Below are 15,170 nucleotides of genomic sequence, written 5' to 3'. Positions count from 1 at the left end.
GATCGAAACGTGTCGAGAGGAAACAGAGACTCGAGAAAGACGAGGGGAAGAAAGTTAAGGGTAGCGAGTGGGGATAGTCCGAGTAGAAGGGATACAAGGACGTGGAGGGATGATAGGGTGCATTTCGGGTTGAGTGAAGGGGGTTGAAGATAGAACCATTGCTGGAAAGAAGGGAGAGATTTTGTAAAGTAAAAGAAAAGCGTTTGGGCGGCGGCTTGTCCGTGGTCAAGGTACGTGGTTTTGCGCAGCACTTCCGCTCAGCCGACGCCCGTGCATCTCTAATATTATTTTATCATTTCGTCTTCTATAAAACACTGGCTTTTGATTTCGCGAAATTCATCGATTAATTTTATTTTATTTTCGAGATTAGATTGATTTAATTTTTTTTATAAATCCGCGCCATGTAAGATTCGGATCAACGTAAAAAAATTTTTTTTTTTGTTAGAAATTCAAAAATTTATTTATTTTGATAAATTGCAATTGTTTTTTAATTACAATTTTTTTTTATCAGTACATGAGACTGAAAGTTGAGTTATATATTTTATAATTTGAGTCATTAAATATTTGCATGATTCAGCATTTAACGAAGGTTAACAATAAATGATAAAAAAAAAATACAGCACAACGATTCTCGGTGATAGTATTTAATTTAGGGAGTTCAAGAAAAGGCATAGTCAGCCGAAAAGTATTTGGCATTCACTGCTCGCAACAGGTCTCTTAGTCCACACGTCTACTTTTATCTATTTTGTAGCATCACGTTATGTTACGAAAGGATATATCTCTATTATTCAAAGTTTTATCATTCAAACAAACCTTGCTAAAAAAACGAGTGTATTGTTTAATAAAAGTTTCAAATAATCAAAAATATTAGGTATTGGATATCTATATAAAATTATTTCTTTTTTATCGATTTTAATTTTCTATCCTTCAGTGTGGCCCGATAAGATGTATTGACTTTGTCTTTTAGTAGCAAAAAATAAAGAAAGCAGTCATTTCTTAAAAAACAACTCAAGTTTATTGCATACATCATATAATAACATTCTAAATTTTATTTATCATAAAAAAGCCGACCCAGTGTAATGTAAGATATCAAGAAGATTAAGCGGAAAAATATTAAATTTATCAAGTTTTTTGCACTTTGTTTTTTCGAAATGAATTTTAGTGAGTTTTTTTACTACGATTCAATTTTTAGTATTAAATTAATTGTGATAAAAATTCGAAATTATTTTGAAGGGTTTTTTTATCTCGAATTGCAAGCGAAAAAATTCTTGAGTTAAGTATACTGATAAAAAAAATAACTTGATTCAAGAAAAACTTTTTCTTCAAAATGTCATTCTTGTTTTAAGTAATTTAACTCTCTTAACTTTAAGAAATTGATTCTCGAATCAAGAAACTTGGTTGTTTTAAAATAAGATATATACAACTTCGCCCAAAAATTTCTTTCTTTTGGATTAAGATAGATGGTAACATTGGTTCAAGATATCACCGACTTGTTTCAAGTATGGCGCGACTTTTGAATTAACATATTATTTTACTTGTTTTAAGCATATACATTTTTGTATTTTTGCTATTCTCTGTATTAATAAATATTTTTCGGCATATAGAAAAATACAAATTTTTTTACTTCAACGTTTTTTTCTGACTTAAACTTATAACATTATAAATAAAAAAATTTGTTCTTGAATCAACAATTATTTTTCAAACAAAATAAAATTATTCTTTATCAAAGAGAATCGTTTTTGAATGAAGAATTCACTTGTATTGATCGAAGATAATATAGTCTTAAACCAAGTAAAAATGTTATCGATTGGAGTCATTAGATCTCTCACTCCAAGAAATATGAAATCAAGACAAGAACTTTATGAAATAAGACGACTAATAGTTCTCTTTAAAATAATTTTCTTGGAGCAAGAATATTTTTTTTTAACGAAGATATTTTTTTTATCAGTGTAGACTTGTAAGAATTTCTAAATTCGCAATCTTAAATTTCGTAAGAATTTCTAAATTCGCAATATTAAATTAAAAAATTGAATTTAGAAAAATGTTATTTCAAGCTGTAATTTTTCTAGTTTTGATTGCGACGGGACCAATTTTATATTTTATACCGTAATTTTTCGAGTTTTCTTTTTTCCGTGCACCTTTAAGTGACCTTGAATTCAAAGTAGCTCTTCAAATTTAATGCAATTAATTGTAAAAATTTCCAAAAAAATGAAAGATTATAAAGAATAGTTGATTTAGTATGATGATGCTTAGGAGATGTCTAAATAAAAAATGATGTAAAAAAACACTTACCGACTACAAAAACCATATTTTTTGTCCATCGCAGCAACTCTCTTCGAATGTGTCTGCGTTCCTGTATGCAGCGAGCATAGGGACAATCCGCCATTTTCAAAATCACATCTTAGAGTGTAGGTATGGCCCCTGTGCGGGATGCGCATGCAACCAATATTTTATTGTATCCGTGTTGAAGTCAACCAAGGTATCAGCTTTCTGTTTCCACTTATTTTCAGTACTCAGCAACTTATGTAACGATGTTACTTCTGCTTTGTCATTTCTCTTTATATTATAACATGAATATCTTATTACGCGCGTTGTTCTTCAAAATATCGGTCGATCGTTTTAGTCACAATTAACGATTTAGCTAACCGAGTTGAGTTTTTTTAATCGGCCAGTGGTGGCGCGGGAGGAGAAAGTGACAGATATTTCGAGGTTTCATTAATGGTATATAAATGCGTTAAAGATTACTTATTTTGTGGATGTGACTGTTAATGCTTTCAGTTACTTTAGTTACTTTCTCGCTCCCGCGCTCCACTCGCGTATACATTTGACCACGTAAGATGATTTTCCACCAGATTTTAAACAACCTTTTCTTTTTCGTCGTCTTCTTATCGTTTGTAACTTGGATCTTTTTCCTGCCGTAGCTGCTGTTGGCAGTTCTGGCTTCTTTGAAGATTACTTTTCTTTATTATGCTCTCTCTTGTTGCCCTGCAACTATATGATTTCACCGACAGTATGATTTGCTACTGATATTTGAAGGTTCCTGTTTTACCTAAAACAAAAACCAAAAAAATATAAGCATCATTAATTAAACTTTGAGAATCATTATTTTTAGAATATAATAATTGTTTAATTTATAAATTAATATCTGTAATTAATAATTATAACACGACTTTTTAAAGTTTTAATGTTTGAAGTCCAAGTACAAACGAGATGACATTAAAAACCGATATCATATGAACTCTGATAGAAGTTTGATCCAAGAAATTTTTATAAGACGATTACTTCAAGAATTTCTTGTCTTCAGTATCATCATCTTAGTTTAAGCGGGTATTTTAGTCTAGAGAAACTGATTTAGGAAATTTTAGGAAAAAGTTAAAAATTTTTTTTTAAGTAACTTTCTTGTTGAAAAAAAATTTTTTTGATTTGGAAAAAAATAATTTTAGAAAAATTACTTGCGAGTTTTCATCCAAAATTCTTTTTTTCAGTTATTATAATTGTCAATGCTTATCAAGAATGACTTATAAATACAAAATGAAGGTTTACGCGAGGATAAACAGCGATAATTAGGATAAGTCGAAATTATATGTACGAAAATCTATTCGGAAGTGAAGTTATCCTGCCTCATATTAGAGTTACCTCAATATTGGGAGTAGATACAAGGCCCGCCTGTACCTCTCATCCCTTTCTATTGTTTTTTTCTTATTTACTTCTTCGTATTTCAAAAATATGAAAAAAAATTTTTGAAACAAAAAAATTAAAGAAGTCACAAAAAGTTAATTTAGGGGAGAGGGGTAACAAATGGCGCACCCTGGTTGATATTATTATAGTTTTCTTAGTCATGATAAAAAATATTTTTAATTAGTAAGGATTTTGTTATAGCCCTACCTCAAAAAAGAAAAAAAATTTTTTTCGAAGAATAGCAACTATTAAAAATAGAGATTCATTTTTTTCCTACTTGGGAATTTAAAAAAAAAAAAGTGACAATTCAAATTTTGACTTAATTCTGGTAGAGGCTAAAAATTTTGCATTTTTTTTTTTCTACAAGTGACCAAAATTTCGTTTTTATCTAATGATCTTCTATTTGTGATTCAAAAATAATTATTTTCATGCAAAATACTTAAAAATATTTAAAAATTTTTTTTGACGATATAAAAAGTTGTACAACTCTGATTATTTTGACAGCATTTTAAAAATAAATCGGTAATATCTTGAACCAACGTTAGCACGTAACTCAAGAGACAGAAATTCTAGGACAAATAGTATGTTGATCTTGTTTGAAGATAGTAAAGTACTTCATACATGGTTAGTTATGTGGGTAGTTTCATATAATGTTCGGTAGAGTCACATCAGTAGAACAAAAAAAGTCTTTGCCTATCAATCCATAGATCGCAAAATTTATTATTTAAATATTTTACTTTTTTGAGACCACAATACTTAATATCCTCTGGGAGCTTTCAGTCACATTTTGTCGGAAAACCTAAGGTGACCTACCTCGCCATGTGTGACGTAATTTATGGACGGTCTCTTATAAAGCATCGTATTCGATAATAAATAGGATAAAGTTCTAGACGGAAGAAATGTAGACGTTAAAAAAACCAGTCTCAAACAAGATTGAGCTCGATTTTGTTTTAAGAAAAATTTTGGATTTTTTTAGCAAGCTTAAAAGTTCAAAGAAGTACTGAAGGGATGATTAAAGTAAGATGTAGATTATAAGCAGTAAAAAAGTAAAAAAATAGAGTTACACAGACGACGCAAACAGTAAAAACTTGTATGGGCGTTTTCGTACAGACAGAATTACCAGAAGAAAAGAGAAGAGCGCGTCTAATATGTAACAAGAGAAAAAGAATCGCCGATCAATAGGTAGTAGCTAGGTGGTAAGCGTTCTTTCATCCATCTCTGTTACCCATGGTCTTCTCCTTTGTGCTTTTCTACCTGCGCAATTTTTTCGTTCTACACCCATCCGCGAGACACCGCCACGTTTGTGGTGATGAACAAGCCCATGGTGCTAAGTTACTTTTTAGTCAGTAAAGTACCTAAACTTGATTGATTTTTCAGGCTTACGTTGCGCAGTTAACTTTTCATTACACAGCAGTTGCATCATTAATAAAAATGATAATTTATCAAGAAAGTTGATTGGGATTTAATTCTTCAAAGCTTGGGGATGTTGAAAAGCTTTAAGAATTTACAGAAATAAGTTTTTACATTCAAAATTTAACCTATATATTTTCTAAATACTTTTAACTAGTTAAGTTTTGTCATTATAATTTTAATGAATGAATTAATATTTCGTCTTTTTCTATCGAAGCAGTTGCACTTATAATTGTATCTAAAAGTTATGTCGAGAGATGTATGTTGAATAATATCAAATTGCTACAAGATCTTCTTTTATACTGTCATCTTTCAAGTGCTTGCTCTTTCACACTATCGTTTACTTTCTCATGCTCAAGTTATACTTCAAAGAGTTCTGTATTTTTTTTATTATGGTATTTTAAAAACTACTAGAGATATAACTGTGATAGTCATGACTGCTGTTGAGAGTCTACTCATCTATTGTTGTTTGCTTGAGCTTAAAGCAGAGACCAGTATTAGCTATTAGTTTCTAATACTATATTTAGCGCTTCTAACTTTACTACACTGTAAATCGAAGTGTTTTAAAAGTGACTACAAATGGGCATTTAACATGGGAAATTAAAACACATGGAAGTGTTTTAAAAGTGACTACAATGCTTCAAGATAGGAACAAAACACTTTATGTGTGTTTTGTTAAAACACTTGGATTTACAGTGTAATCTCAATACATAAGGGTCATTCCATGTCAAATCGACAAATTTTTTACCCGACCCTCTTCGAATTCGCTCAAAGTTTTCTTTCTTTTTCTACCCCCTAAAAGACATTATTACACAGAAAGAAAAATTTCTTGACTGGAGAACAAAATTCTTGGCTAAAGAAAATTTTCGGGTGCCTGAAGGAAGACCGAAGTTGTGTTGGCCGAAGTAAAAATTTTTCTTGAAATTCTAATCTTAGTGAAAGTAATTTTTTCTTAATTCAAATTATCATAAATACTTGATACAATAAATTTTTATATTTGATCAAGATTTTTAGATACTTTAGAGAAGCAGCGCCACTTACTTCAGCTAAGAAAAAAATTTTCTCACCTTGAGAAAATTTTTCTCTTGAATATTTGATACCCATTTTATATTATTTTAGCGTGCAATTATACATATTGAATGGAAAAAAAATGATTCAATATTATTTGATCTTTCCATTTGACATGTTAATCAATAAAAATATCAATGAAAATTCACTATCGAGATATTTAATTTTTTGGAGCAAAAGAAAAATTTTCTCAAGACAAGAAAATTTACTTCTATCAAGAACTAAAATTTTTGGAGCAAGAGGCTGAATTTTCTCAAAATAAGAAGATTTTCTTGACTTAAATAAATTTTTTTGGGATCAAGATACGTATTTCTTAAAGCAAGAGAATTAGTTTTGTTGTGATAAGTGAAATTTCTTGTGTAAAAAAAAATTTTTTTTTCGCTCAAGAAAATAATTAGGAAGAAAAATATTTTGTTGGCTCAAGTGAACCTTTTTTTCTGTATAGGAATTATTTCAGATTTTTTTACCCAACCCAAAAAAAGTTACGAATTTTTGAAAAAAACCACTCTTTTTGTTTAAATCGCTCGAACTTTTTCAAAAATTGACCTATTAGGACCACACCAAATAAAAAAAATTTTTTTTTAATGTAATTTTTTGGAAAAAAAACGAAAAAAATTTCAGAAGCCCGGATATATGAAATATTTCGTTTTTTTAAAATAAATATTGTTTTTTGTTCCTAAAAATTATCAACTAAATTAATATAAACAAATAAAATGAATTAAAGCTTAAAAGCTTAGTTAATTTAAAAACATAGTGTACCCATACAAAAAATGAAGATCGGCCCGATACTGGGCCAAGACTGGTAACCGATCTTTAAGTATCGGCCGAGTATCATGAAATATCGTTGGGCCAAGACTGGGCGAACATCGGATGGTAACACCCAGCCGATATAGGCGACTGAGCATCGGCCGAACATAGTAACCAACCATTGGCCGAGCATCGGCCAAGCATAGGCAAAAAAATCAAATTTTAGGTAAAATAATTAAAAAAAATTTTTTTTCGTTGTTTATTTTTGAATTATTATTATTCTGAGGTTATGGACTACTGGTTGATAGAAATTAATTCTGAAAAAATCCGGATGTAAAGGGATTTGAACATGGTCCGTCTGCGTGGAAGTCTCGAGCGGTGTCACGGGCGCTGCTAACTGATCTGAGTGTAGTGTTCTTAGTTTAATCATTTCAATGTTCAACAATCAATTTTTCTCAGTATAATTGAGTTAAGTTGATTGTTGTTACGAATTTTTCTATTTATTTCATAATTGAAAAATTTCTGAATTTTAATAATAAAAAATAACTTCCTAGTTTTTTAAAACTTCATTTTTTAAGCAAGAAGTTCAAAATTAATTAAAAATAAATGATTTATTAGTAAATAAATAAATAAATATATATATATATATATATATATATATATATATATATATATATATATATTTATTTATTTATTTATATTCATAAATCTATTTGTAAGTAAATAAATCATTTATTAAAAATCATGAGTTTTTTGCTAAATTTTTTTTTTTTTAATACTAAAAGAAATAGGTTTAACTGATTGGGTAATGTAAAAATTTATCGAAAAAGTCCTCCAAAAAAATATTCATTACTTATTAAATCTGTTTTAGTGAAAACAAATGTTGATTTAATCTTAATAGAGCTTGTTGAATAATAAAAATGTTTATTAAAAACTAAAAAATGATCAATATAATATCTGTAAAAAAAAAAAACATTGTTAATAATTTAAATTAGTGTTTTCTCCTAAAAAAATCTCGTAAGATATTTTTTAAAAATTGATTTACTAATTTTTAGTACATATTAGTTTATAATTTGGTCAAACGTTAAATTAAAACAATAATACAACATAGTAATGACTAACACCTATTAATTGTTTTCAAGTGTAATAAAAAATTAGCCAGAGTATCGGCCAAGCAATGGCTGATAATCAAATCATATACCATTATATTATAATAAATATCGTGCGGTAGCCGATGGCTTACCTAGACTAGGCCAGTACAAATCGCCAATGCTTGGCCAAAAATTAAAGCCAATGGTTTACCGAGGCCAGGCCGATACAAAACGCCGATACTTGGCGGAGCATTAGTAGCCGTGCCTTGGCCAATGAACGGAAATTGTTGAGCATCAGCAACTTCGTATGGGTAAAATGAATAATTACTGATAAATATTATTTTAAAAAAAATTTTTTTTCACAAGAGTTTTAAAGATAATTACTATTAAATACTGATAATAAAATGTACATAATACATAAAGACATAATCTTTTGGTTCTTTTATTTTATAAATTGCAATTAAACGACACTGAGTTACATAGTCATTCGCAATAGGGGACCTGAAATTTCTTCAAAGAATTAAAAATAAAAAATTTAGAATCAACTAATGGATTTTTTGGCAAATTACAGTGTTTACGGGTTTCATGCTTGAAGGACGGGAAAAGTTTTTCAACTATTTTGATGTTTTTTTCCGTTTCTATTGCACTTAATCAATTTTTAAAAAGTATAAAATTAATCTCCATTAAATTATCTTGACAATAGTATGCAAAATATCTTGATTTCGTTAATTAACAAGAGTATAATAATAAAAATAGTTGCCGAAATGAGGCGAAACAAATTTTTCGATTGTAAAGCACTCTCTGGTGTTTTGCATGATTTGTCGTGCAAAAAAAGACAATTCGGCATCCGAAATAGAAGATGATTTCCTACCAGTGCTTGATACGGTTTAAATAATTTTAAGAGTCAATGTAATAATAACATTTAATTAAGAAAGATGATATTTATTATAGAAATATTTAAATACATTAGAAATAGTGTTTATTTCACGTTGCACTGTGACGAAGTCGATTGGTTGTAACATGAAAACTATATATAAAAAAATACTGTTTAAATTTTACAAAAAGTCAATTGATTAAATAATTAAGAATAATTGATGAAAGGGAAAAAAGTTACTTAGCAAAATAATAAATTAACTAAGAGAGCAATTGTATTTTTAAAAATAAAAAAATTTGGTAAAATTACAAAAAGTAGAGTAAGCTATTTTAATATTCTAAATTTTTGACAGATATTATATTTAATAAGACCTTCTATAAATTTAAACAAAAAGACCATTAACTCGTAGTTTATCTATTTCTCTCCTTGATATTGCCAGAGCATTGATGCAAGAATGTGTATATTTGCATCACGTAATATCTTTGCACGTTTTAGAATGTGAGCTATAGTAAAAGTTGTAAGTGTAAATGAGAGACGTACGTATGATAAATGAGTGATAAAATTAAACATGAACGTCTCCCAAAAGGTAGAGAAACAAAACGACATCTTCTCACGGTTAAGCGGTATGCTCATGGAGTATGGAATTGGAACACTACTGAAAGATTCTCCACACCGACATGAGAGAAACTAATTGCTTAAATCCATTGGGCATGAATTTATAGTGGTGATTGTGAATTTCGATATTTATGCATGGAAATTCATTATTTAAAAGATTCAAAATTTATTCTTATAGAAAATCAGGATAAAGATTTTGAGCTTAAAAATTGCTGAATAATTTTTATAAATTTTTTAATTAATTATTGCATATATTAAATTTTCTCGTTAATTAGTTTCAATAAACTATCATTTTTGACCACTTAAAGAATATTTCATTCCTTCATGACCCTATGCTACCGGAGTGTTGATTATTCGGTATCATTTAGGTGGATTGGTCCAAGGCTCTTATCACCGACGGGTGAAAATCCAAATGAGTACGACCTTGTGGTGATTATATTTCAGTGAAATTAAAAAGGATAGGGACACTAGATGTATTATATCATTCTCATTTAAGATTTGACTCCCTTGATGGATGACGAAAGCTCTAATATAAGTTAATCTGTTATTTAGTCATTTTGTTGAGGTTTGAAAGTTTGGGAACTATGTTTTACTATGTTTCACATACTAAGAGAAAAATCTGGTTCTTTGAACTAGGAAAATCTAGTTAATTAACATCACCATTACAGTAGCGGTCAAAAGTATTTTGACAAATATATTTAATGGTTTAATTAAAAATAAATATGAAACACAATAATCATTTATTTATTTTTTTAATAGCTTTTGAATAATCTACAGAATAGTGTCAAGTGGTCCTTGTTCGTAACAAAAGAAAGTTTAATTTTTAAAATATTAGGAAAATGATGGCACCAATGTATTTTGAAATTGATGAAAAAAACTAACGCATAATATTGTCAAAATACTTTTGAGCGCTACTGTATTTAACTGAAGTTCTTACACTTAAAATTATTTATAATATTGTATCCCAATAAAAGTATATCGAGCTAGCATGAACTCGTCCATCATGCATTGACTCATTATTAAAGCAACAAAATGTATTTGTGGTGCTAAATTTGTTGCTAATTAGTTGCTCCAATTAAAATTTTTTGCTTGTTTAGATTCCGAGAAATCAATAATAATATTCGTCCAAAATAGGATTTGCCGCTGCTAGCTCGACAACGCATTCCCAATAACATAGTTACTTAGACTGGGCCAAAAAAAACGACTACTTTTTAACTTCCCGCTAAGAAAATTGAAAATTTTCAAAAATCGGGAAGTTATTGTTTTCACCCCGTTTTACGAAAATCGAGTTTTCATTGAATCTCGACGTTTCGAGGTCCTAGGAAGCTTCCCTGACTATTCCCGCGATGGTGTCTGTATGTCTGTAAGTATGGATGTGTGTGTGTATATGTGTGTATGTGTGTGTGTGTGTGTGTGTGTGTGTGTGTGTGTGTGTGTGTGTGTGTGTGTGTGTGTGTGTGTATGTATGTATGTATGTATGTATGTAAACCTCTCATAACTTTTTAACGGCTTGACCGATTTGATCGCGATTGGTGCCATTCGAAAGGGTTTGACTAAACTTAGATTTTAAATTCAAGTTGGACCGATTCGGACCGATAGATTTTGAGAAATCTTAAAAAAAACGGCGAAAAAAAAATTTTCCAAATGTGGTTTTTTTTTAATAACTTTCAAACGGCTCGACCGATCAATTCCAACAACTAATCAGCTCTTAACATCAAAAAACCACGTCGGCCGCCACCAATTTGGTCAAAATCGGTTGATTCGTTCGTGAGTTATCGTTGACGAAAGAAATCGAAAAAAAAGTGTTTTTTTCGAATTACACCGAAACTTTCGGTCTTATCAATTTGTGTTTAAAAATGTATCATAGAGTTTTAAAAACTACGTTGAATGCCGCCAACCGCGTGAAATCGGTTTATTCATTCAAAAGTTATTGCGATTTGAAAATTCAAAAAATAGCGTTTTATCAAACTTCTATCATACTTTTGAGCTTGAAGAGCTCAAAAGCATACAAAAGCTATTTTTTTGAGCTCGGAGAGCTCAAAATAACACACAAATTGTATTTATGAGCTTGAAGAGTTCAAAAACGTCATAAGCGCAATTTCAAGCGCTAGGTATAGAATTGGCGGGAAGTTGCAGGGATGGCCTTCAGGGTCAACCGTTTTCCCAATTTTTTTTTTTAACGGTACTGTGAAAATATCGTTCATGATGATGAAAAAAAATTATCGTGAAAGTTTGAGCCCTTAATAATCATGTTAAGGGGTGTATCGTTACGACTATTTGTTTTTTAACAGGTACTGCATTATGTACACAAAAGTCGTACATCATCCATTTCAAAAATTTTTCCATGCCATAACCTTGAAGGAAATTAAATTCCCTACAAAAAAGCTCTCTTAGTAAATTGACGTAAGACGAGTCGTTTCCTTGTAATCGAGCCTTAAACATTAATTTATTTTTTCAATTTTTTAATTTTAATTCTGGATTTTGGTAACCACCATAAATATCAATTTTTTTTATACAGCAATCAATTATTCTGTAGTAAAATTTCATGCTCTACAAAAAAGGCCTCTTATCATTTTTCATCAAATTCACTCCTTTCAAAGTTATTCGTCTTTAAAATACAGTCGACGCTCTCTGTATTGGACCTCTCTGTATTTAACCACATTCTTCCTCTGTGCTTGACGATTTTACACAGCTCTTATCGACAAGGACGAGTCAAATACAGAGAATGGTCCTGTACGGGCGAGTCAAATACAGAGAGCGTTGACTGTAAAATTCAAACGTAATTAACCGTTTATTTTGCGCTAGACATAATTGGTTCCTTTTGTTTGACAAATTTGAGACAAATAGTAAAAATACCTTTTTCTTCTGCAGATCAATGAATTTTTTTCAAAAAATCAAAATTTATCGGGGTATTATCTTAATAAAACCATTGTTTATCAATTGATGGCAGATTTTACTAATTGTCTTAAAATGTATTTATTTATTAAGATAATACCCCGATAAATTTTGATTTTTTGAAAAAAATTCATTGATTTGACTCGTCCTATGTCAATTTACTAAGAGAGCTTTTTTGAAGGGAATTTAATTTCCTTCAAGGATATGGTATGGAAAAATTTTTAAAATGGATGATTTACGACTTTTGTGTAAATAATGCAGTAGCTGTTAAAAAACTAATAGTCGTAACGATACACCCCTTAAAACATGATTATTAAGGGCTCAAACTTTCACGATAATTTTTTTTCATCATCATGAACGATATTTTCACAGTACCGTTAAAAAAAAAAACAGTCGTTTTTTTTGGCTAGTTACACTGGTAAAACGGTTTTCTGCTCTGCACGATACGATATTGCTTCTGTCACGATACACTTTTAGCTATCTAGAGGATAGTGAAGTTAGGAAAACTGTATACTAACGGTAGCAATAATGTCGTGAATGGCACCCGAATGGATCGTGACGGTCGCCCCGACTAGAAATTTTAATGTAAGACCTATTGGGCCCGCGTTGAGTTTCCTAATAGGGACCCCACATGGGGATGTCACGCAAAGTCCTATGCGGCCCTCATTGGGCAATCCCTTTTAGGTCCCAAGGGGGAAATCCCTATCAGAACCCAATCTAAATTTTGAAAGAAAAAATATTATGATTTTCGAAAAGATTAAAAATAATTTGGGATCAGATACTCATATTATATTAGACCCCATTAGTAAATTTAATTTGAATTGAAATGAAATCGTTGATCGAAAAAATCCTTGTTGTGAGTTGGGCTCGAACTTGCATTCTCTGGGTCCTCAGTCCTTGACGTTACCGCTGGTCAAAGCGGGAGTGCTGATGAGGATAGTTCCTATCTCGTTTACATGAACTTTACTGGTTGACTGAGACATTATTCATGTTATGCTCAAGCTTTAAGAAATTGTTTGTTTTTTTTTTATTTATCCACTTTACTGACGTGAAAATACAATTTTTGTATAAATTAAATAAAAAATTGAAAAATAAAAAAAAAAAAATTACCGAAAAATGTAACAAAATTGAAAAAATAAAATTCCTTATAACTGTCCGATTTAATTTGGAATCCCCCTTATACTAACACAAAAAATTTTTTTTTTGAAAATTAAAATTTTTTTGAAATGCAAGTTAATTTTTAAAATTTTATTGTATGGATAAAAATTTAATTATGAAAAAGTTTAATTTTTTTTACAATATAAATTCTTTTGCAAATGTGAATCCTCAAAAGTTGGATATTTTTCAAAAATTGAATTTTTACATACTGACAATAAAAATTATCTTCAATTAAAAGTTTTTTTTATACTAAGAAGTAAAAATTCTGAATATGAATCTTGTTTCAGCAACATCAAAATGTATTTCAGTCTAAGAACTCACACAGAAAGGAAAATTCCTTTACTGGAGAACAAAAATCTTGGTTTAAGAAAATTTTCGGATGCCTGAAGGAAGACCGAAGTTGTGTTGGCCGAAGTAAAAATTTTTCTTGAAATTTTATTCTTGGTGGAAGTAGTTTTTTCTTAATTCAATTTATCATAAATACTTGATACAATAAATTTTTATATTTAATCAAGATTTTTAGATACTTTAGGGAAGCAGCGCCACCTACTTCAGCTGAGAAAAAAATTTTCTCACCTGGAGAAAATTTTTCTCTTAAATATTTGATACCGATTTTGTATTATTTTAGCGTGCAATTATACATTTTGAATAAAAAAAATGATTCAATATTATTTGATCTTCCCATTTGACATGTTGATCAATAAAAATATTAATGAAAATTTACTTCTATCGAGATATTTAATTTTTTGGAGCAAGAGAGAAATTTTCTCAAGATAAGAAAATTTACTTCTTCCAAGAACTAAATTTTTTCGAGCAAGAGGCTGAATTTTCTCAAAACAACAAGATTTTCTTAACTTAAATAAATTTTCTTGGATCAAGATACTTATTTCTTTAATAAGCAAGAAAATTAATTTTATTGGAATAAGTGAAATTTCTTGTGCCAAAAAAAATTTTTTTTTTCGCTCAAGAAAATAATTAGGAAGAAAAATATTTTCTTGGCTCAAGTGAACCTTTTTTTTCTGTGGAGTACTTGAACTTAATCTGGAATTGATCCCAAATTAATCTAAAATAACTCCGCTAAAAAAACTTCGGATTTACTCTACACGCAAATTGTTTAATTACTTTACACCAAAACTCCGAGTAATGGGATTAAATTTTAATTTGGATTAAGATTTACTCCGAATTCATTCCGATTTTTTACAATGTATTTTTAATCTCGTAAAATTAAATTTTTCAAAATATAAGGTTATGTAAAATTTGATGAAGCTAAATTTTGTAGTTTTTATTTATCAATGTTAGATGATTTTTTTTCCTAATTCTTTTCTATACTTATCGGCTAATTTTTATTTTTATTTCTAATTAATTTACAATGAATATATGTTAATAATATAAGCTCACAGATCTTTGGGTGATTGATTTTTTATATAAATAAACGATTGTCTAAATTTAAAGATTATTTCTTCATGCATCTACTCTCAGGTTGGGTTATCCCAATTGGATCCTACTACGAGCCCAGTTAGGAAAACCCATCAATGCCTTATTTACATTACGTTGGGAAAATTCTCTTTGGTCCCACACCGATCCCACTCGGGGAAACTTAGCAATTTTATAATTATTTTTCGTTGGGTTATCCC

At 29.6% G+C, this 15,170-nt stretch overlaps 1 protein-coding gene across 6 annotated transcripts in view; it reads right to left on the bottom strand.

The window, feature by feature from the left end:
* LOC123271993 (mushroom body large-type Kenyon cell-specific protein 1) overlaps positions 1-15,170 on the bottom strand; it is a 96,162-nt gene that overhangs the window by 48,614 nt on the left and 32,378 nt on the right. For 5 of the 6 annotated variants that reach the window (XM_044738558.1, XM_044738559.1, XM_044738556.1 and 2 more), the window contains exon 2: positions 2,293-3,049. In XM_044738558.1, the coding sequence (XP_044594493.1) occupies positions 2,293-2,386 (94 nt within the window). In that variant the 5' untranslated portion in view covers positions 2,387-3,049. Of the gene's footprint in view, positions 1-2,292; positions 3,050-15,170 lie in introns of those variants that run through there. The other variant, XM_044738560.1, reaches the window with a different exon arrangement.

Source organism: Cotesia glomerata, linkage group LG9 (genome assembly GCF_020080835.1).
Source record: "Cotesia glomerata isolate CgM1 linkage group LG9, MPM_Cglom_v2.3, whole genome shotgun sequence".
NCBI lineage: Eukaryota > Metazoa > Arthropoda > Insecta > Hymenoptera > Braconidae > Cotesia > Cotesia glomerata.
Note: the sequence above shows the minus strand (reverse complement) of the source record. Positions and strands in the feature narration are given on the sequence as shown.